Source organism: Thalia democratica, chromosome 2, assembly GCF_965202585.1.
Source record: "Thalia democratica chromosome 2, ktThaDemo2.hap1.1, whole genome shotgun sequence".
In the NCBI taxonomy this organism is placed as follows: domain Eukaryota; kingdom Metazoa; phylum Chordata; class Thaliacea; order Salpida; family Salpidae; genus Thalia; species Thalia democratica.
The window spans coordinates 77,329,374-77,350,400 of NC_139166.1; the positions used below are offsets into that span (position 1 = coordinate 77,329,374).

Genomic DNA, 21,027 nt, shown 5'->3' on the forward strand with positions numbered 1-21,027 from the left:
GTATTTTTTTTTTTTTCTGTATTATTTTGCAGGTAAAGACTCAAATTAATAATGTTTAAACGTTTTATGTCTAATTGAGAACATTTTACTAAATTTTACCCTATAGTACTTGTCAAAATGGTGTAACAGGTTATATAAACATAAGTCATATGGAAACTTTGTTTTTCTAATTTCAAACCAATAAATTAAGAAATTTTTTACCACAACCTTATGTAAATGAACTTTCGTAAGTGATAAACTTTTTATCTTATGATAAATATCACATGTGATTTAGTTAAAAACTTTGGAAAACTTTAAAACTCATAACAAACAAACAAAAAAAAAACTTTTTCTACAATTCGCACGTGCTTTTTTTATAGATATATTGCTGGATTTGTCTTACTCGAAATTTTAATACTTAATGTCTTCAAAAAAGTTATTTTAGTTTTTTTGTAAGGTTGAAAACGTAAATTTCAAAATTCTAGAAAGTTTATTTGTTAAAGTTTTAGTTTAGTACTTCTACAAAAAAAGAACTTTGTCTTAAACTATTTGGTTTAAGTTGATGAAATTTTTGGTAATAACTATGTAATAGCTTAATTATGTTTTATTAGTAGTAAAAGTTATTTGTAAAATAATTTAAAATGTCAATACTTTTCAAAGTAATTGTATGCAGCGATCAACATTATAGCAGAGTTTTAAAAAAATATACATAGAAAATAAATTAAATAATTATTTTTTAATAAATATTTTATGAGTAAAAACTACAAAATTAAATAAACACATTTACCTAAAAAGCTTTTCGTCTCTGTTTTAATTCAACTGATTACCTATCAATACAATTGAAGTACATTAATTACTAAGAATTATAATTTTATAATTTAATTTATCTACTTATAATACCACTTTTAAAAACAAAAATTGTTTAATTGTGCTTTAAAATCAAAAAATATAAAACATTACTGAAAAATATGGAAAAATTAAGGATTTGTATGACAAACAAACTATAAAATGAAATGAAACTAAACACAAAATGATAAAATAATACAAAATATAATGCATAAACACATCTAAATATTGTTATATATCAAATATAAAAATTTATAATTAAATGTTTGTGCGAAGTTTGCACTTTTTCAGAAAAGAAAACATATAAACACCAATCAAAAACACCTTAAAAGTATCATATAGAAATAACCTTGGAGTTAATTTGTTTTATCTTTTAAAAGTTTGTTTTAAATTTAGTTGTGATTACTTAAGAAATAATAGATGATAAAACATTTACTTTATACAATATATCCAAGAACAGAAAGTAGTTTAATTTTGTTTCATATAGTCTAAACCTATTTTTTTTACTTTTGGTATGTTTGTAAGGATATATAGACCGTTTAAAACAAAAAAAATAAAGTAGGGTTTATTAATCATAGTAAATTCTTTATTTTTTTATAGACTAGTTTTCAGATTTATTGAATATCTGTTGTAGTAGTAATTTCAGTTAGTATCATTTAAAATTATAAATTGAAACGAAAGCGTACTTGGTTGCTTTATATATACTTTTTAAGTTATAATTTTAAAGTTTTTAAGTTTTAATACTTACTTAAAATCAAAAAGAGTATTTTAGTTTAAAATATTAACGCTTTCAATTGTAATTTTAAGATATAGTTTATATTCAAGAAAGTAATTTCATATTTAAAAATGGATTATTTTAAGTCTTTTGTTGGAACTTCAAGCAAAACAAAGAAGGATAGATTGGATACTTTGGCAAAAGTTGGGGTAAAAAAAAGAATTTATAAACAAATTTTATATTATTTTATTTTAAAATGTCAATTAATCAAACACCTAAAATAGTTAATAAGTTGTTAAACCATAAAATATATGGTAAAATAAATTTTGCACACATAGACAGATCAATCAATATAACAGTATTTGCTTGTTTTAACTATAAAGTTTTTATAAACAAGTATATAGAACTTAAATAAAAAAACTGTTAAATTTTAACAGAAAGCCATTGTAGTCGTTGGCGTGATTCAAGTTATATTGTCAATATTAGCATTTGTGTTACATGGGCGTGTTTGGATATTTAGACTCCTCATGTTGGTGTTTGGACTTTCTGTTAGTTTTTTAGAGTTTTGACAACAGTTGAAACTTTAAATTTATACTGATTAATTGAAGCAGTAACTTCTATAAAGTGTGTTATAAAATTATACGTGAAACCTAAAACAAAAAACGGCTGTACAAACTGCTACGAAAAAAGTAAAGTGTAAATCAAATATAATACTGTAAGCAGCTTGCGACACATCTTAATCCTATACAACTTATATAATTAAAGTGTTAAATCTAAATCTAAAATAAGCCATGCTTACTAACATTTTAAACTAGATAACGTCTTGTAATTTATTAGAAGGCTAAAAAGTTTTTGTACAGATGGTGTTTATTGGAATTTTAGTATGCACAAACACGAAAAGTGTTTCAAAATGGAAGGTTAATTTAACTTTTAATTAATACTATTTAATTTTTATCACTAATCAAAATTAAAAGCTAAAAAAAAACAATTGTTTAATTATTTATAACTTTTTTTTATATAAACTTTAAAAATATATACAGTATATTATAAATATATAAAATTAAAACTTTATTATTTTCCTAGAGTATGTTTTAAAATCAAATTAAACCTTACACTACTATTATTGAAATTGAACTTTTGTTTTTCTAAAGTAGTTTTTTGAAATTTATTAAAAATTTATTTTGTAAGTTACAAAAACTTTTATTTTCGCTTATCATTAAAATTAGAATATTTTATAGGTTATTACTCACTTAGCTCTGTCTTGTATCGGGCTTCTGTTTTCTGGATTCATCACTTTCGACATTATTGATTGGACAGTGCGTGTGACAACTAACGACTACGAACTTTTTGTCTACATCGTCTTTAAGGTAGTGTTGCTTCTAAGAGAACGTATATTAAAATTTTGGATAATTTCTTCTGTAGATTTTTAAAAGCTTAAATGTAACCTTTTATAATTTTTTACTAATTTACACAAACCAAACAAGCTAATATATATTGGTACTTATAATCTGTGTTTTAATAATTCTGCCGAATATTTTTAAGGTAGTGTTGTATCTAGTAAAATATATAAATAAGTTTTACACTACACTTGTAAAACACTGAGAATAATGTCTCATATCTCTAATATTTACTTAAAAACGCTTTACAGTTTTGTTAATTTACACAATTATAACGATCTTATGTATTAATACTTATAATCTTTATTTTGAAAGTTTATATTGACATAATACAAAAGTCAGATACAAAAGTAGAATAGCACTTTGTTGTTAAATAACTTAATTTAAGCAATGGAAAGCAGCGATTTTGTGGATAGACGTTCTGACAATCTTAGCTCAGGACGTATTGTATTTGACCAGTATAGTTATCACATCTATGATATTGAACTCGAATAAAACTGTAAGTTGTTTTTTTTTTTTGAATATATACGTATAACAATAATTTTTTATTGAGCTTTTTTAAGACCTTTAAATAAGATAACAATACAAAAAAACATAACCAAAAGGTTATCCTTTACAAATAGAATTAGAGCTTTTTCAAATGTTTGTAAAGCATGAAAAAAACACTATAAAGTGTTAACTTTTGGACATAGACTGAAAAACAATAATGTTAAAATGTTTATTAGTAGATAATAAAGTTAGACAAACAATAACTTTATTTAATTTTTAAAGGACTCTTCAGAATACCATCAAGTAGAAGCAAATTTACAGTCTAGTGAATGTGTGATTAAAATATCTGAAAGTGGAAATTGTGATAACTTGGGTAAGATAATTTTTTTAAATCAATTTACTTTTAAATTATATGTCAATTTCAAATAAACTACTATACAACACATAAAAGTTAAGTTTTTGATCTCTAAGGTCATTATAAAAAATAATACTTAGTTTATTAGTAGCACAAGTACCTAAAACTATTTTTACTAGATTTGTGTTACTTTACTTATTTTAAGATAAAAAATACGTAAAACAACCTGAACTTTTTTAGTTTATTGATTGATAAATTAGAAATAGAAGTAACTAAAAAGATAGTTACACTTTATTTAACTTTTTTATAAAAAAGTATGACTCTTTTTTTGGTTTTATCAAACATAAATGAAACTTAATTTAAATTACATTTAAAAAAATATTAACTAAAGATTACCAAATTATTTTTAGCAATACGTAAAACAACCTGAACTTTTTTAGTTTATTGATTGATAAATTAGAAATAGAAGTAACTAAAAAGAAAGTTACACTTTATTTAATCTTTTTATAAAAAAAGATGATTTTTTTTTTTGGTTTTATCAAACATAAATGAAACTTAATTTAAATTACATTTAAAATTATATTTACTAAAGATTACCAAATTATTTTTAGCAACTGGTGTACAATCTAGAAGTTCTGCAGAAGTTTTCAAAGATACCAAAATGTTGATTGAAGAATGAACTTTTTTTTCAAACAGTGCTAAAATTTTAAATGTCGAACAATGTTTCTTAAGTTAAGCAGTGTTTAAACCTTAAAAAAAAAAGAATTTGTGTTTACTTTTATAATTTTTTGTGTTAAAACTTTTTTTTATTAATTTAATTTTGGGTGTTTTAGTTTAATTATTTAAAGAAATTAAAATTTAACTATAAAAAATTTCTTATAGCTTTATTTTTAGTTAAGTTGAAATAATTAAGTATAAAAAATCAATCATATTTCAATAACTAAGAGTTACGCTTGAACTATTCATAAAATCATTATGGTAATTGAAAAATAAGTTAAACTGCAGTTTTTTTTATTTTTTGGAAAATAATTTCTACTTCTAATTTACTCTATAATCTTTTTAGAGTGTTTTTTATCATAACTTTTTGTTTAACATTTGAGATTGTTAAAAATATTTTCTTTACTTAGAATATTTTCGTAATCTTTTTTAGAGTGTTTCACATTGTTTGTACTATTTATTTATTTCATGCATTTTATATTCATGTATTTCTGTTTAAAAGTCTCGGGTCGAGTTGTTCTACCCGAGTCCAACACTTACGTTATAAACCACAATAAAAACATTGTAAATAAGGTATTTATAAAAATACAGAGGCTTTTTCCTAGTGTATATCTTTAAAGTGTCCTGGACAAAACATAAAATTTATCCAAGTGGTGTTCGACTCGATTACCAAAAGTTTGACCGTTCACCAGGTCCACCAGTATTATTTTCTATAAGTTAATATTTTTATTTTTAGCAACGAAAGTAGTTTAAAAGTAAATAAACATACATTCTGCTTATGTTAAGTATGTTTCAAAGATGTAAAACAAAATCTAGCAAAGAATGCAAGTTGGTATAAAAAATTACAAAAAAACACTTAAAATACTTTTTCGTATAATAAACATTTGATCAGTGTTTCAAATTAACTTATTTTCAAACCTTCACTTAAAAGTAAATTAAAAGTGTTTATTTTGCTCAAAACACGTAGAAATTTTTATTTAAGTAATATAATTGCCGATTGAGTACTTTAATTGACATAATGCAAATTTTAGAGTTAAAAAAATAGTTTAATTTATAAAAGTTAGTATTTTCATAATGGTAGAACAAAAAGAAATTGTTTATATAAACAATAAAAGTAAGTTAATTTTACACGTTTGTGAGATCCTTGATTGTTTAATAAGTTTAAAACCTTAAATATATTACGAAATATATTATTATTATAATTTAAATATGAAAAAATATTACGGCTCATTAAAATGAGCGAAAAGTAAACAAGGTATTTTATTACCTTCAACTTTAATGTTTAAAAAAAAAATAAAGTAACTTGGTAAATATTAAAATAAACTAAATTTCACATTTTAAGAACCATTTTTAAAATTCAGTCCAAAAATAAAGTTTTTTACAAGTCAAATATATTTGAGATCTAGCCTAAAACATTCTAAAGTATTGCCTAAAACAAACTAACCATGGGTTTAGTCAAAACAACAGTTCTTAATGTTCAAACTTTCAAAGTTTTTAAAGTTAAATTTTTCTTCAAAGTTTACAAATACTTATAAGGTAAAAATATTTCTAAAATTATAAAGCACACTGGAATAAAAAACGAGCAAACAATTTTTAACCTGTTTTTCTTTACATTCTATTTCTGTTAAAAGTTCAAACAAATTGAGGTATAATTTTGATAAACTTGGATTTTTTTAAAGTCTCTCAATTTATTTAAATGAAAAAAAAAAATTTTTTTAAAACAAGTCATAAAATAGTTGTTAATAACATTATGTATGTTTTTAATTTTTTAAATCATTTTAAACGTGATTAAATTTAAAAATAGCAACACTTTTTTGAATTAGCTTACTTTTAACAATTTGTTATGCAAATGATTTTTGTTTAAAATAAGGTAATCTTTTGATTTAATTTTATCTGTTCGTGAAACTATTTCTTAATTTATTTAAGTTTTGTAAAGTATACTGAAAACTGAATTTGAAGCAGTTTTTGCAGTTTTATTAGGATGTTCATTATGTACTGTCGATTAAAGTTTTCTTATCTTTGTATAAAAATACTTTTTTAAACAACTATATCAAAGTTGAAAATGTCAAAATTATTGATATGAATAGTTAATATCAATATGAAAAAAATATTTTTTAAACTCTATCAAACTTATCAAAGTCGTATATTTTTGAGTTTATTTTACTGCTTCTCATAGTTTTATTTATGAAAAAACTAACATATTTAACTTTAAATTTGATTCTATTCTTAATAGGGTTGAGCAACCGCTCTAATAAACTTAAATAAATTTTGCTAAGCTTAAGCTTATTAATATTTATTAAAACAATTTATTGAAACAGTTATATTATTTCTATAAAGAGTTTCTTGTTAAGGTTTACTTGCCAAATAGTGCGAAATTGTGTTTTTGATAAATTATGTGCATGGAAGCATAACAATTCTTAATGCAACATTTTTCAACCTTAACCTTATAGATTGCAGAAATATGCATAATGCTTGTTTGTTGTTGATATTATATATAAATTGACATAAGTCTACGATTTCTTTTTGTTTAGAATTTTAAGATGTAAGTATTTTTAAGATAATTTATTTAATGATAGGAGACAATAGCCTTATTTTATTTATAGTAATTTATTTATGTTGATCTTGCGGTAAAGTTCATTGTTTATTATTTATTTATAGTAGAAACCTGTTGTTAATGAATTATGTTTTTTAAACTTATGCTTTTTTATTAGGTAGTGTTATTATTTTATCACACTATTTAAAAAAAAAAGTATAGCACCATTTTAAGTAACACATGGTTTTTTAATCAAAAATATTAGGAGAGTGTAGTTGAAATAATAAATTTGTTCTTAAATGTTGCATCTAACTAAATCTGTCTATAGCTCATAATTTCTCAGACAATTGTAAATACTATAAAAATTATTATTAAAGATAATAAATAAAGTATGAATTTAGCTTGTTTTTAAGTAAATTGTTGTTTTGCCTGATGGAAAAAGGGCTTGATGACTGCTTTGATATTTTTCTCAGTTAAAAATTGCAAGATCATAACCCAGTGGTCAACACACATCTAAAAAGTATAACTTTTTACTTCAAAGTTATACTTTAACAAAGAAGTATAACTTTAAATTTATCTTTAAGTTATAAATAGTTGATTTATTTACAGTTCTTTAAAACACTAGTTGTATTTTGAATGGTTGTATTTTTGAAAATTCTATCGTTATCTCGTTAAAATAAGTTTAAAGGTTTAAAAAAGTTTCACACAACATTTAAAATTAATGAAATTTAAATTTCTAGATAGTTTAACAGGAATAAAATTGGAATCCTGGAAAAACAGAAATTTGACAATTTAGGTAAATTAAATCTGGAATTTGAGAAATTTAAAAAAAATCTGGAATTTTGAACAAAAGTCTAAAAACCTGGAATTTTAAACAACTTTTACATGTTAAGTAGTAAAACTTTAATTTGACACAAAAATTTACTATGTAGATAATTTTTTTAATCATCATCAAAAAATTATTTATTAAAAAACACATTTGAAGTAGTATTACAGTATATTTTCAATGTTGTTATACTATTAAGCACAGTTTATAACCTTAAACTTAGATTTAAACTAAAAATTGAATTAAACAAGTGTACATTTATAAACCTGGAAAAAAATTTCTCAAAAATATTTGGCAATCCTGGTTCAATTACAGAATAAAAGGCTTTTTATTTTCTTATAGACTTTAATATTAAAATGTTAATTTATCATTTATTTATAACAGTTTAAGTTTCCCTAAATTTTAATAATTTCAAATTGTTAGAATGCTAAAAATTTTTAAGCCTCTTTTTCCTTTAAAGTTGCAGCTTTAATTATGATAAATACTTCTTACCATATTATGCTTTACCAAGGTATTTGAACAACTATGGTATCACTATGGTGAACCTATGACAAATTAGTTTGTTGTTTACTTATTTTTAAATTTTAATTTTCATATAAATATAGTATATGCTTGTACCTCAGAGGCTTAAATTTATCCTCATTTTTGATATTATTATGTGAAAGTTTAGCAAATTCTATGTCACAAAAATAGTTTTAATTTTTTAGACCTCCTGTTATTATTGAAATTTATTTTTTTAATAATTAAGGAGAAACTAAAATGCACATGATGTTATTAGCTTTCTTTGACCAAAAATTCATTTTGTTTTATTGGAGCTAGTTTTACTTATAAAATTGAGTAAACAAGCTGTAACTTTATTTTCTTTTAATTGTATCATTTAAAAAAAATTGAAGTCTTGAGCTTTATAAAAGTAAAAAACTATTTTATATATGTTTTTAGAAAACTTCTAGTGGTTAATTTAATACAATTTACTTATCTACAAAGGATTATCTAAATTGGTATAAACAGTTATTATATGTTTATCTACTTAAACATTATAATTTTATTACAGATTATCTAAAAAGCTTACAATCCTAACAGTTTTTTTTTTGTGTAAATAGAAACTAAAAAATTAATCTTTGCTTATCAAAGCTAAAAGCCAGAGTTAGGTTTTGATCAATTGAATATTTATTTTTCTTGATTATCTCTAAGTAAAATACAGTTAGCAAAATATTCTATATAAACTTTAGTTATAAATCTTAGTTTATATTATTTTATAGGTTAAAAATAATAACTATCTTATTTGAACCAAAAGCTTAATGTAATATTATAATCTAAGAGCTGAAGTAGTTCTTATCTTACATTTTTTAAACAAATAATTACTATTATTTATTATATGCTTGAGTAATCTTAGAATTTTTTTGTTTACTTTCAGAGCATTTTAACTTAGTATTTGTGTAAATTGTCTGCCATTACATTATTGTTATTTAGAAGATGTCTTAGTGAAAAATCTTCTTCATTATGGTACAACAACAGTCTATGAGTGGGTTAGTATCATTCACTAACTATCTTATTCAGGGTTGCAAAAATGTTAATGTTGCTATGCATACTCTGAACACTGAATTTTGAATAGCAATTTTTTGCCTTACATAAAAATGTAATGCTTATCAAATATTCAGTTAATATTTGTCATGTTTACCTAATATTTTCTAAATACTGTCTATGTTATGATAATAAGAGAAAATAAGGTAAATCAAGTAGATAAACTTGTAAGTGTCTAACAATTTTAGCACATTTGAGTAGTTTTAAAAACTTAAATTACATGCAAATATTTTTTAATCTAACAGTAAGTATGTTACTAATAATAATATTTATTGCTTCTTTCAAAAAGTGTTAAGTTTCAGTTTTTAAGAAAGTTGTTTGTTATATGATATACTTTTTTAAACCTTAAGCCTCAAATTATAAGAAAACTAAGCTTTATCTTGTAAAAGTTACTTGTCTGTTTTGAAACTTTTTTAAACATTAATGTTAGTGAAAGTCTTAATGAGTTTAAAAAATAAAAAAAGTTTCTCTCAGAATGTAGACTTTTGCAATAGTTTAAATTTTTTGATGCTTTTATATTGCTTAAGAACCATTGTATAACACTTTAATCTGTTTCAGTAAAGTTTTAAACAAGTTAATATTTCTATATATTTATCATAATGTGTTACTTAAAAAACTTTTGAATATTTTTAAATTAGAAATGCTTTATTAGTAAGAGTTTTTATAATATATTTGTAGTTTTAGTTCTTTAAAAGCTATAATATAAATTAGTTGGATAATATAAAGTATGTAGTTCAAATATTTAAAAGATAGATTTTAATTGTAACAATTTTATATTCCTCTTTCTTTAATATATCTATACTTTAAAACCAACTACTGTTGAACACAATAGTTATACGTATAAGTTTTTTAAAAGGTAATTTAAAGTTTAGTTTTAGTAACTAATATTTTTAACTGGTAATAAAGACATTTTGTTTCTTCAAGTATTTTTAAAACAAAAAGTCATTTATTTACTTTGGCATTTGAGTGTACTACCATATAATTTTTTTCAGAAGTAGAGATTGTAAAAAGATAACTTTTTTAAATAAATTACAAAATTTTATTAAAAATAACACTTTTAATATTTTTTAAATAGAAACAATACTTGTAAATATTTTTCAAATAGAAGCATGTCTGCTCACGAAGAAGTCTATGAATTTCATTTGGTCCATGCCATTATCACACAAACACAAAATATTGATGGTTTGTTTATTATTATACAAGACTATTATTTTTTATTTTAAAGATTTTGTTTTGTTAAGTTTGTATTTTATAATTATTTGGTTCTAACCACTAAGATTAGAAGTTGTTACTTGAAATATTGCTTGCTGATTAAATAAAATGTTTTACATAATCAAAAAGTATTGATGTTTTGTAAATATATTTGTTGTCAAAACCACTAAGATTATTGCTTTTCATTTAAAAGGTTTTTTTTTTTGTTTACTCTTAAACATAGTTTTAATTGATTGTTTTATAAAGTATTTTTCATAGTAAATTTTTTTTATAAAACTTGAAATAATTTTTCTTAAACTATAAAATTAAACTAAGAATTGTAGAAAATCCTGTGCACACAAGATAACTAAAAATATATAAGTTTTTGTTTTCAAGAAAAATTCTTTACAGTTCTCTAAATTTTATCTACTATACAAAATGTCAAAATTGAAAACTGTTAAAAAATATTTTAAAATATTTTTTTTTAAATAACTGTAGATTATATATATACTTTTTTTTATATATCATATGAAATTTTTTTACTGCTAAAACATTGTTTTAAATTATTATTAGTTGTTTTAGATTATTGTTAATCCTTAATACAGTATGTTTGAATTATCAAAAATTTGTTATCATAACTAGTTTTTTTTCTAACCAAAAATTCTCAAAACATTTTAAACAGTTAAATCTTGATCATAGTTTGATGTTTAAGTTTATATGTAAGTCATGATTCAAAACCTATTGTTCAAATTTTAGATTTTCCTGACAGACTAAATAAAAACTTAAACAGTTATAATTTAATTACCAAAACTTTTAATTTAGTTTAATTATTACTTGTATAACTAATCTAATCTTAGTTTACAAATAAACTTAGCTTTATTTAGTATTAGTGTTGTAAAATTTTGAATGAAAAATAAAATTAAACTCTTACAATAGTATTTTTATTTTATGAAGTAGTTAGTATCAAAGTTGATTTTAAAACTTGAGAGTTTTCTAAAGTTTTTATAATCTGTATCTTTATTTTATAAATTGTGTTTAAAAACATAGAAAAATGAATTTTTGTTTATAAATTACTAGACTTATTTATTTTTGAAAATTACACAGAAAAAATTATATATTTTTAAACAAAAGGTAATGCAATGTCTAACCAGGAAATGCTGTATGGAATAGTTTTACAACTTACAAAATTTTGTTTTCCAAATTTTCTTATTTACAAAGGTGATAATTCAGTGCTAACATTTGAATTGAAAATTTTATCTAACTTGATTTTTTAAACTAAAACTCTTAAAAAACACTTAATAACGCCATTAAATAAAAAAGGATAAAATTAAATAGGTTAGTTCACTCTTTAATTCATTAAAATAAAAGATGTTTATTAAATCTGTTAAAATGTAACGTGACAAATAATGAACAAATAAAAACTCAAAAAATTTAAACAGTTTTTATAATATTTCTAATAACATATCACTTTAATTCAATGGTTTTCATTCACCTTTACTAATTTTGAAGATTTCTAACTATTTTTTTTGAATATTCCTTTTTTATTTACAGTAAAACCAAACCAAAACGAAACGCAGAACCAAAGAAACATATTTTTTGCTGTTTAAATCTTATTTCATACAAATTTAGAAATCATTTTTAAATATTTTGTATTTGAGTTATATAATTGTGTTAGGAGAAAAAGCATAAGCATAAAATGTATCTAAAATATGGATAATATCCAGAAACTTCACTAAAAGTTATCAAACAAACTATGTTTTAACCCTTCTTTCATTCTTTTGATTTAATTTTATTAACTTATAAGATCCTCAATTATTTTTTATCAAAAGAACTAACCTTTATTATACTTATGTAGTTTACCTCAACAGGACACGAAGAATTATTTTATATGTTTTATATAGTTTGTTAACTTGTTATGTGAGGAAGAAATTATTAGCATAAAAAACTATAATTGAAAAAATTAATAAATTCATCAAAACTTTACTAAAAAAGGTCCAACAAATACTTAACAACTATTCTTTTAATTCTTTTTCATCCAAGATCCTCAACCATGTTTCTCCAAAATCTCAATTATCTTAAAAAAATTATCCCAACAGGAAACGAAGAGCCGAAGAAGCATTTTAGCGATGACGAATCGGAATCTTGCAACAACTTGAACGATGAGGATTCAAAACCAATTATTCCTTCTGTTGTCTTGCAGGACGTTTGCCAGAAATACTCCAACATCACTTCGAAGGATAGCAAGATGCGTGTAGTGCCCACGTACATGAAAAACTTGATGCAAAGAAAAAGGTTATTTTTCTTTGATTTATAGATTCTTTTCAAAATACGTGTATACATGTATTTTATCTGTTTTATTTCAATTTAGATTAGAAAATTTTTGAAGCTTGTTTGTGAAACTTGTTTTTTTTTCTATTTTTTACTTTTATATACTAAGTATACAGGAAAAACCTTATGCAAAGAAAAAAGGTTTGGTTGTTATAGAAATAGTTGATGTATAATCCTAGATTAGTCTTAGTTATTGTCTAATTTTTCCTTTGATATAATGAATTGATAAACATATTTTTGCTAGGTTATATATTATACTGCTAAAAACTTCTTAAACATTTTTAATTTTGTATTTATGAAAATTATGAAGCGTAATAAAATGTTTGATATTTTTTCTTAAACTTTTATACACTTTGGTTTATATTGTATAGTCGTTAGCCTATTTTTTTGCTTTTTCTATTTTAATATTGCTGCATCTTAAACCTACATAAAAGACTTGAAGCAAATAATTAGATTTGTTTTTTTGTAGATTATTAAATGTCGAAAGTAAAAATATTTTGATTGGATTTAGTTTATTATGATAAACCATAACTAAAGTAAAACTAAATTTTTATAGCCTACTTAAATTGAATAGGTTGCTGACTCTATATTATATACACAAATAATTTGTTGCACTATTGAAAAAATTAAGCTAATTAATGTTTCAATTTTTTTGATATGAAACTCTGTTTTGTTTATTTTATTTTTTTATTTTTATACTTACATTTACTTAAAAAACTTGATGTGAAAGAAAAGGTATTTATAGAATATTTTGATCTTTCTTCCTTAATATAAAGTGTTAAAATGTATTGCTTGTTTTTTTATAGTAAATTTTTCCTAAAAAATAATAAAACTTTTATAGTTATTTTAAATCATACTGCAAAAAAATATTTAAACTTCTTGTTTTAAAATTTAAATTCTTACATCTTTTCCCACTTATGAAATACTTTTTGTTAGAAAGAGAAAAATAAAAACATATTTATTAAAGAAAATGAAAATTAAATTTTTAGTAAATTGTATTTAATTTTATTTTAAATGCTAGAATTTTAAAGGTATATACTATTATATAAAAAATACTGAAAGCTCTTGTTATAGTTTTATTAAAAACTGCAACAACTTTAAGTTATAAGTCGAAAAGTTTTCTTATTTTGGCTTGAAGTGGATAATTTTATATTAAGAAGGTTATTTAAAGACCCAAATTCGTGTAATTACACATTGAACTTGTAATGTAGGTGTGCTGTTTATTTTATGTGGAAATAATATGTACATACGGTGTCACTAGTTCAAGAAATTGTTAATAATTGAACACAACCAAGCTGTTACTTTGCAATGCCTTTGTTTAAAAGTGTAAATAAAAAAGCCCTTTGTTATTGTTTTTTGCATTTGTTTCGAATTTGGGTTTAAATATAGGACAGTTTTAAAAACTTATTGTAACTTGTGTTATACAATGGATTGTGTTTGCTTTTGAATTTTTTACTTTGACAACCTATTGTTTTTCGACCACAGTTACAAGTAGAATTTTTATGTACTGTGCAATTAAATTATTAATAATTTTATGGCTTTGTTATAAAGTCTATTGCAAAATTTTTTATGCATAATTGACAATAAAACTGTCTTTTTAACTAACTAAACTGCATTTAAAATTTGAGTTTTGTAATTTCTAGAATTTTAATGAAACTTAAAAGTTAAGATGGTTATATCTCATGAGTACATTCTAACATGTAATCTTAGTGAAGCTTACAATTTTTTATAAAGTTCATAAAAATAAATCAGCTTTCTTAATGAAAAAGTGGTTTTTGTATATTGAGTCTGTTGTACCACTGTTTTGTACCTGTCATCATTAATTGAAATTTTATCTTAAATTTTTTTTGTAATTGTTCACTTAACTCTATTTTGTAGACTAGTTTTTTTATTAAAGTTTTAAAAAGGAGAATGTTTCAGTAACAAAAGAATTGTTTTGAAAAATTTGAAAAATAAATAAAACTTTCTAATACTACGAAAGCAAATAGATTACAGTTGTTATACCTTGATGTCTCATGATTATTATTTTTAGCAAGATTGATAAAAAAATTATACTTATTCTTTAACTAATATTTGTTTGAATACCAGGTCACCGTGCAAATCAGCGAAGGAGGGTAGGAAGGACAAAGATGAGAAAAACGAAGAAAGCTCCCCTTGCTCAGACGAGTCCGGTGCCAAGTACAACTACTGTTGGTTTTATTTAAAATATTTTACTCACCAAATCTTCTGTGTAAAGTTGAAACAACTAAATGTGTTTTATAATTTTGTTTTTTGAAATGTGTAAATATTTAACAATATATTTAGAACATAGTTTTTACTTCTATTCAAAAGTTTAAAGAGGTTTCATAAATTAAAAGACTATCAAAATGCTTGTGCCAAAATATCAGACACAAAAGCAAATTTTTGTTTAATTTATTGTTATCATTTGTTTGAAAAACAAATATTCGTCAAATACAACTACTGTTAGTTTTATTTAATTGTGTAAAAAAAAACGTTTTGTAGAGAAAAATCGAAAGTATTATTTTGATATATATGAATTAACCTTTTTGGTATCAACAACTAAACCTTTGTCTAAAATTATATTTTTAATTTTTATTACTGAAAAAACGTTACATTGAAACGTTTGAAAAAATATTACACCTGAAAAAACAATTATACGTAATTCAAAATCAATTAACCAGACTGAAAACAAACAAATAGTTAAAGCTATAACGAGCTTGCAAATATATAATAAATGTCTGAAATAATTTGATGCAAATTAAACGTGATTACGTTTACTTGCCCACAATAAACTCAACATGAAAATCAAACCAATTAATTAAACAATCGTGACTTTGCATTGTTTGGATGTTATCATTTTAAAAATATTTTCTCATAATTTTTTTTTTATGTTTTAAAATTAACAAAGAATTTTTTGGTTCGATAGAGCCACCTGTTTTTGTATGTTAATTTTTATTTCACTTACATGACCGCTTAAAACCGAGAACGTCTTTTTACTTTTCAACTCGTGATTAAATAAGATGTAGCTAAGACCACTGTTATGTTTCTACTAGAGTATGTTTTGTTTTTTTTTTACATTATAAATACCACAAATTTTTTTATTCATTGTACTTCAACTTTTTGCTCAAAATAAAAATAAAAACTTTGATAACCACATATTAATTTTACTACAAGCACTATTTAATGATCTAATACGAAAAAAAATGATTTTTGGTCCTAAACTTCCTGTATTTTATGTTACACTAGCAGATTTTTTATTAAAATCAATAAAACACTTATATAGCAAAATGGATTTCAATGTCGAAAAAGTAGTTATTGCAATTTTTATTTTTCTTTGAGCAGAAATTTAAAACTTCAATATTGATTAAATTCAATGCATAATACAAACAAAAGCAACAAGAAGTTTATACTTAACAACTGTTGTGCACCAAAAATCAATTAAATTATCAAACGTGACAATTAGTACATCAGTACGAGCAAACTCTCAAGGTTTTTTCTCACAAAGTTTTGCTATTATTACGTCATAAACCGTCTGCTCTTCAATGACAAGTCACCTGTGCCCATTGTCGGGCACAAATAACTAAATGACGAGGGGTTTTATGTTTTGTTTTCGTTATAAGCTATAACTTATAATCCATATTAGTGCTTTGTATTCACCCGTGTGATTTTTGTGTGAATTTTTTTAATGGTAATTGAAATTTATTATCTAGCTTATAAACTAATATTTTAATGAAGAATATGCTACGTTTTGTTATGTCCCAAAAAAATAGATTTGTTAAGAATAAACATAAATTTAAACCATTTTTTAAAAGTTGTTACCCTTAAGTTATTCATAGCTTGATGATTATTTAAGCAGTTGCTTCTGCATATTCCTTATCATACAAAACATTGTCATAAAATATAAATAGTTTTTTATTATTTACAGCACCGTCACCGGACTCAAGTTCGAATGTCCAGCGGAAGGTCCTGCTCTTTGAGCAGTGCGCCTTCCAGCAGACTCCCTTCGAAAACGGTTAGTTGTTTATATATTTGATTAATATATTGTTTTAACTTTTTGTTTTTCACCAAGTTTTCTTTAAAACTATGAAAAGTTTTTGATTATTTTTGTAATTTTGTATTAACTTTTTAATTTTGAACTATGATGTGTGTATATATATATATTAAAGTTCAAAATTAAAAAGTTAATACAATATTACAAAATAATCAAAAACTTTTCTTAGCTTTAAACATACTTGATTTAAAACAAAAAGTAAAAAATATTGTGTAAAGATTTTTACGTAGTTTAATTTAATCATAGCAACTGACAAATTATTTTAAGTATATAGTTTAATTAAGTTTCAATACAGTTATCTACCCTTTTCTCTTTGTTAGTAACAACCAAAGTACATAAGCTTACTAGTTGTTATAATCCCACCACTAATGATCAGTAGACTTTCACCTCGATAAATTAAACTGATCACTGGTAAGTGGTTAAACTCTATTGAAAATATTTGTTTATGATAAGAAGATAAAGTAAATTGAAAACAAACAACTATAAATCAAGTATCAGTTAAAATGTTTATGTTTTTAGTAGTAACTAACAAAAAGTTTACTTTAAATAATTTTATTCATCACGGTTATAAATGAAATACTTAATTGGCAGGAATTTAGTTTAATTTGATTAAATTATATTTTAAGCAGTAAATGTTTTTTTGTTAAAACATTGATAATTAACTTAGTTAACAAAGTCACGGGGTGAAAATATTTGTTTATTTTTGATAAGAAGTACTTGAACTTTGATAGCTTTCACTTTGCATACACATTTATAATTTTAGTGTGCTTTAAACTCATCATTATAATAATAATTGTTGGTGGTTTTTTAATATAAGTTAAGTTTAATTTAACAAAAGTATGAATGCTTTAAAAAGTTTATCTTTAAATGTTATTTTTACAAATGTTATGTTGACACTGAACATTACAGATTTAACTCACCACTATTTTTTCAAATAAAGAGTTTAGTTTAACATGTTGAAATATAACACTGTATTTAAAATAACCTAATATGCTTAGCTCAATAATCAAACAAGTCTGTTCAATTAGTATGCGTAAAACAAAACACATTTTTCCAAGCACTGATATTTTCCTTTTAAGTTCTTCCCGAACACATTTTCACGCCTAATTCTTCCCTACACAAAACTGCAATTACACACAACCAGAAGCTGTGTATTTTTGCACACAACAAAACAGTGGAAAGAGCAAATTAAAAACCGCTTGTCGTGGTCGCTCAATAATTGATAAGACCACGACCATGCAGCTAAAATAACAGAGCATTTGCTTGCTGCATGTATACATACTTGTATAGAGTGGTTTTTGCCTATCTGTACGGTTGTTTTTGTTTACGCAGTCTTAATCTCACTGCAAAGATTAGCGTTTTCAGTGGGTTTTGACTGAAATGTAGGAGGGAAATTTTGAAGCTTAAGTTGTATTTTAGTTAATTTTTTTTTCTAATTTTGGCAATAGTTAACTCATGGTCAGTCAAGTTTTGGTCAAGCTTTTACTGTTGTTTTTTCTTATGATTTATTTTTAAATGCTCTTTTACTTGTTTACTGCTTGTTTCTGATCTCTGCCGAATGTTTAATTACCTCCAACTGAATTTTAAGAAGCAGACATCTATGTTTGATGTTTTTTCTTCACTTTTCTCAAAAGTTTTTCTTTGGTATTTCGTTTTGGTTAATAGTTTTTAAATTTTATTATGGCGTTCAATTTGTACTAATAACTTTTTGATTTTGTTATTGATTCGTTCTTACAATTTACTTTTTAGTTACTTTGCTGTTTTTGCTTGTTCTTAGCAACACAACTTTACTTGCCAGTTCGTTCGAGTAAAATCTCAGAATAATATTTCACAACTTTCTTTAGTTTTACTTCTTTTCCAGACTTCACTGAAAAATATTACGACCATGAAAGTTTTGGTACAGCAGTTAGCAAAACGTTGTTTGCATTTATGCTGTTTATACTAAGCGTTATGCTAGTTGCCTTTAAAATGACGTGCTTGTTTACACTGCTGTAATCTCTGCTTGCTAACTTATAAGTGGCTTAGTTGGCTTGCTGTATGAAAATGTTTGAGTTCAGTTCATACTGCTGTATCTTGATTTATAAATCTCTCAATTGAGCAAGTCTTTACAACTTTTGTTTTTAACTTTTTCAACATGATGTGTTTTTAATGATATTTTACCTACTTATGGCTGTTTTTGTTTTCTTTAATCTTTACTTGCCAGTAAACAAGACTGGAAAATTGGAATAAAATTGATTTTGGCCTGTTGGCAGTGATTGTGTTTTCATTAAAACTTTGGAAGTGTCAACACCAAAGTTATGGTCATTAGAGTTTTGTTTTGCATTTTGTTAAAAAACAAATAAGTTGTTAGTATCATTAGGTGTCTAACTTACGTATACATTTTTACCCTTTTTTATTATGCGTTATTACCATTGAATAAAAATCTCTTCAGTTTGTGTTTATAGTTGCTAATAGGTTTATTTTTAGTAATGTAAAACAAATCTTAAGAGAGTTTAAATCTCTAGTTTTGTTTCGGCTAAATAAAGTTTTATACTGGTTTATACTTTTTATGTATATTGATTTTTCTAAAAAAAGGCTATTTTAAGTCTTGTAAAGTTTTATGGTTATTAAAACTACATGATAAACTTTGAAACTTTTAGGCCGTATGCCAAATCCGTTTTTACTACTTAATTGTAAACTGTTTCTTACAGATATTAAAATTTCTCACATTTAAAAAAATCATGATACTTGTATTAAAAGTAAATTAAGTTCTATAAACAGAGCTACTGTTATAGTTCAAACTTAAATTATATGTGATTATACAACACCAATTAAGTTTAATTAAAACAGATTCTCTTATCAAAATGATTTTCCCATGTTTGAAATAATTTCAACATCAAACCAACAACCAATTAGTTGTAATTTAACGCCATAAAAATGCAAAAGTAAATAAACAAGCTGCTCGAAGCCACTTGTAAAATTGAGTTGAAACAATTTTCAACTTGCAGTTTGAATGCAAACAAGTTTTTAAATGCTTATCCAAACACGCCTTTTACATGTAAGCTTTAATTACAAGTTTTCTTGTAGTTTACATGGTTGTTATGGTATTTGAATTTATCATCTTCATATGAATTCAATTAATTTTACGACAAGTAAATATAAACAAATATTTTTTTTACTAATTAACTTCCAATAATTTTTTCAAAATAATCCAACTAATTCCAATATCATCTTCGCATAACATCAGTGACAAATTAATTTTACGGCAAGCAAATGCAAACAAGTGCGTATTTATAACTACATATGCATCACGTATTCACACAATCACCGTACCTACGTGAATGTGACGCTTGTTTCACATAAACAAACATACTAGTCATGAAAGCAAAAAAAATTGTCGTATATTTGCTAAGTGATTAAAATTTTCTTCAACTTTTGTTTCTTCTAAACGTTAAGTTTAATTTCAGTTCTCGACAAGTTCCAGCTACTAGATATTTTAGATGATTGGTACAAACTTTTCGGATGTTTATATATTTTGTAACGTTTGCTCATTGTGAAAGTAAGAAGGTGATATGCAAACGTAACAAATTGAACTTCCTCAAATCATTCTGTTTAAATAACACTTTGTAAGCGTGTCTGCACTGAGATTTCATATTTTTTATGGCTTAAATCCTTTACAGTAATAGCTAACGGTGCTTTTCAGGATTTGCTTAGAAACGATTGTGAAAGTAAATACTTTTTATTTTACTTTTTCATTCTTGTAATTAACTTTAAGTATTTATTTCTAATAAAATAAGTCATCTAAAAAAGTAATTAGTTACATGACTTTTTTTAAACTTAAAACATTTATAAAACAAGTTTGTTTCTAATTTTATATTTTCTTCTAATGTTGAGTATATAACCTTTTTAAAAGCTTGCTTAAGGGAAAAGTCGTTTTCGAAAAATGCTACTTTCATTAGGTATTTGTTTATACAAGAAACACATTTCAAAATAATTTTTTATGTTTTTTTTTTAACTCACAATTGTTTTTTATAAGCATT

General features: G+C 23.5%; 2 protein-coding genes across 4 annotated transcripts in view; both read left to right on the forward strand.

Annotated features, from left to right (window-relative positions):
- Window positions 1-4,460, forward strand: part of LOC145828967 (xaa-Pro aminopeptidase ApepP-like) — a 44,189-nt gene extending 39,729 nt beyond the window's left edge. Inside the window, exons 22-25 of the mRNA XM_082936712.1 lie at window positions 1,978-2,088; window positions 2,779-2,907; window positions 3,709-3,799; window positions 4,393-4,460. Of these exons, the coding sequence (XP_082792838.1) occupies window positions 1,978-2,088; window positions 2,779-2,907; window positions 3,709-3,799; window positions 4,393-4,460 (399 nt within the window). The remainder of the gene's footprint in view (window positions 1-1,977; window positions 2,089-2,778; window positions 2,908-3,708; window positions 3,800-4,392) is intronic.
- Window positions 4,461-9,269: 4,809 nt separating this feature from the next.
- LOC145829274 (uncharacterized) overlaps window positions 9,270-21,027 on the forward strand; it is a 40,745-nt gene continuing 28,987 nt past the window's right edge. For 2 of the 3 annotated variants that reach the window (XM_082937024.1, XM_082937026.1), the window contains exons 1-5: window positions 9,270-9,383; window positions 10,544-10,620; window positions 12,726-12,921; window positions 15,046-15,146; window positions 16,883-16,969. In XM_082937024.1, the coding sequence (XP_082793150.1) occupies window positions 9,358-9,383; window positions 10,544-10,620; window positions 12,726-12,921; window positions 15,046-15,146; window positions 16,883-16,969 (487 nt within the window). In that variant the 5' untranslated portion in view covers window positions 9,270-9,357. The remainder of the gene's footprint in view (window positions 9,384-10,543; window positions 10,621-12,725; window positions 12,922-15,045; window positions 15,147-16,882; window positions 16,970-21,027) is intronic. The other variant, XM_082937025.1, reaches the window with a different exon arrangement.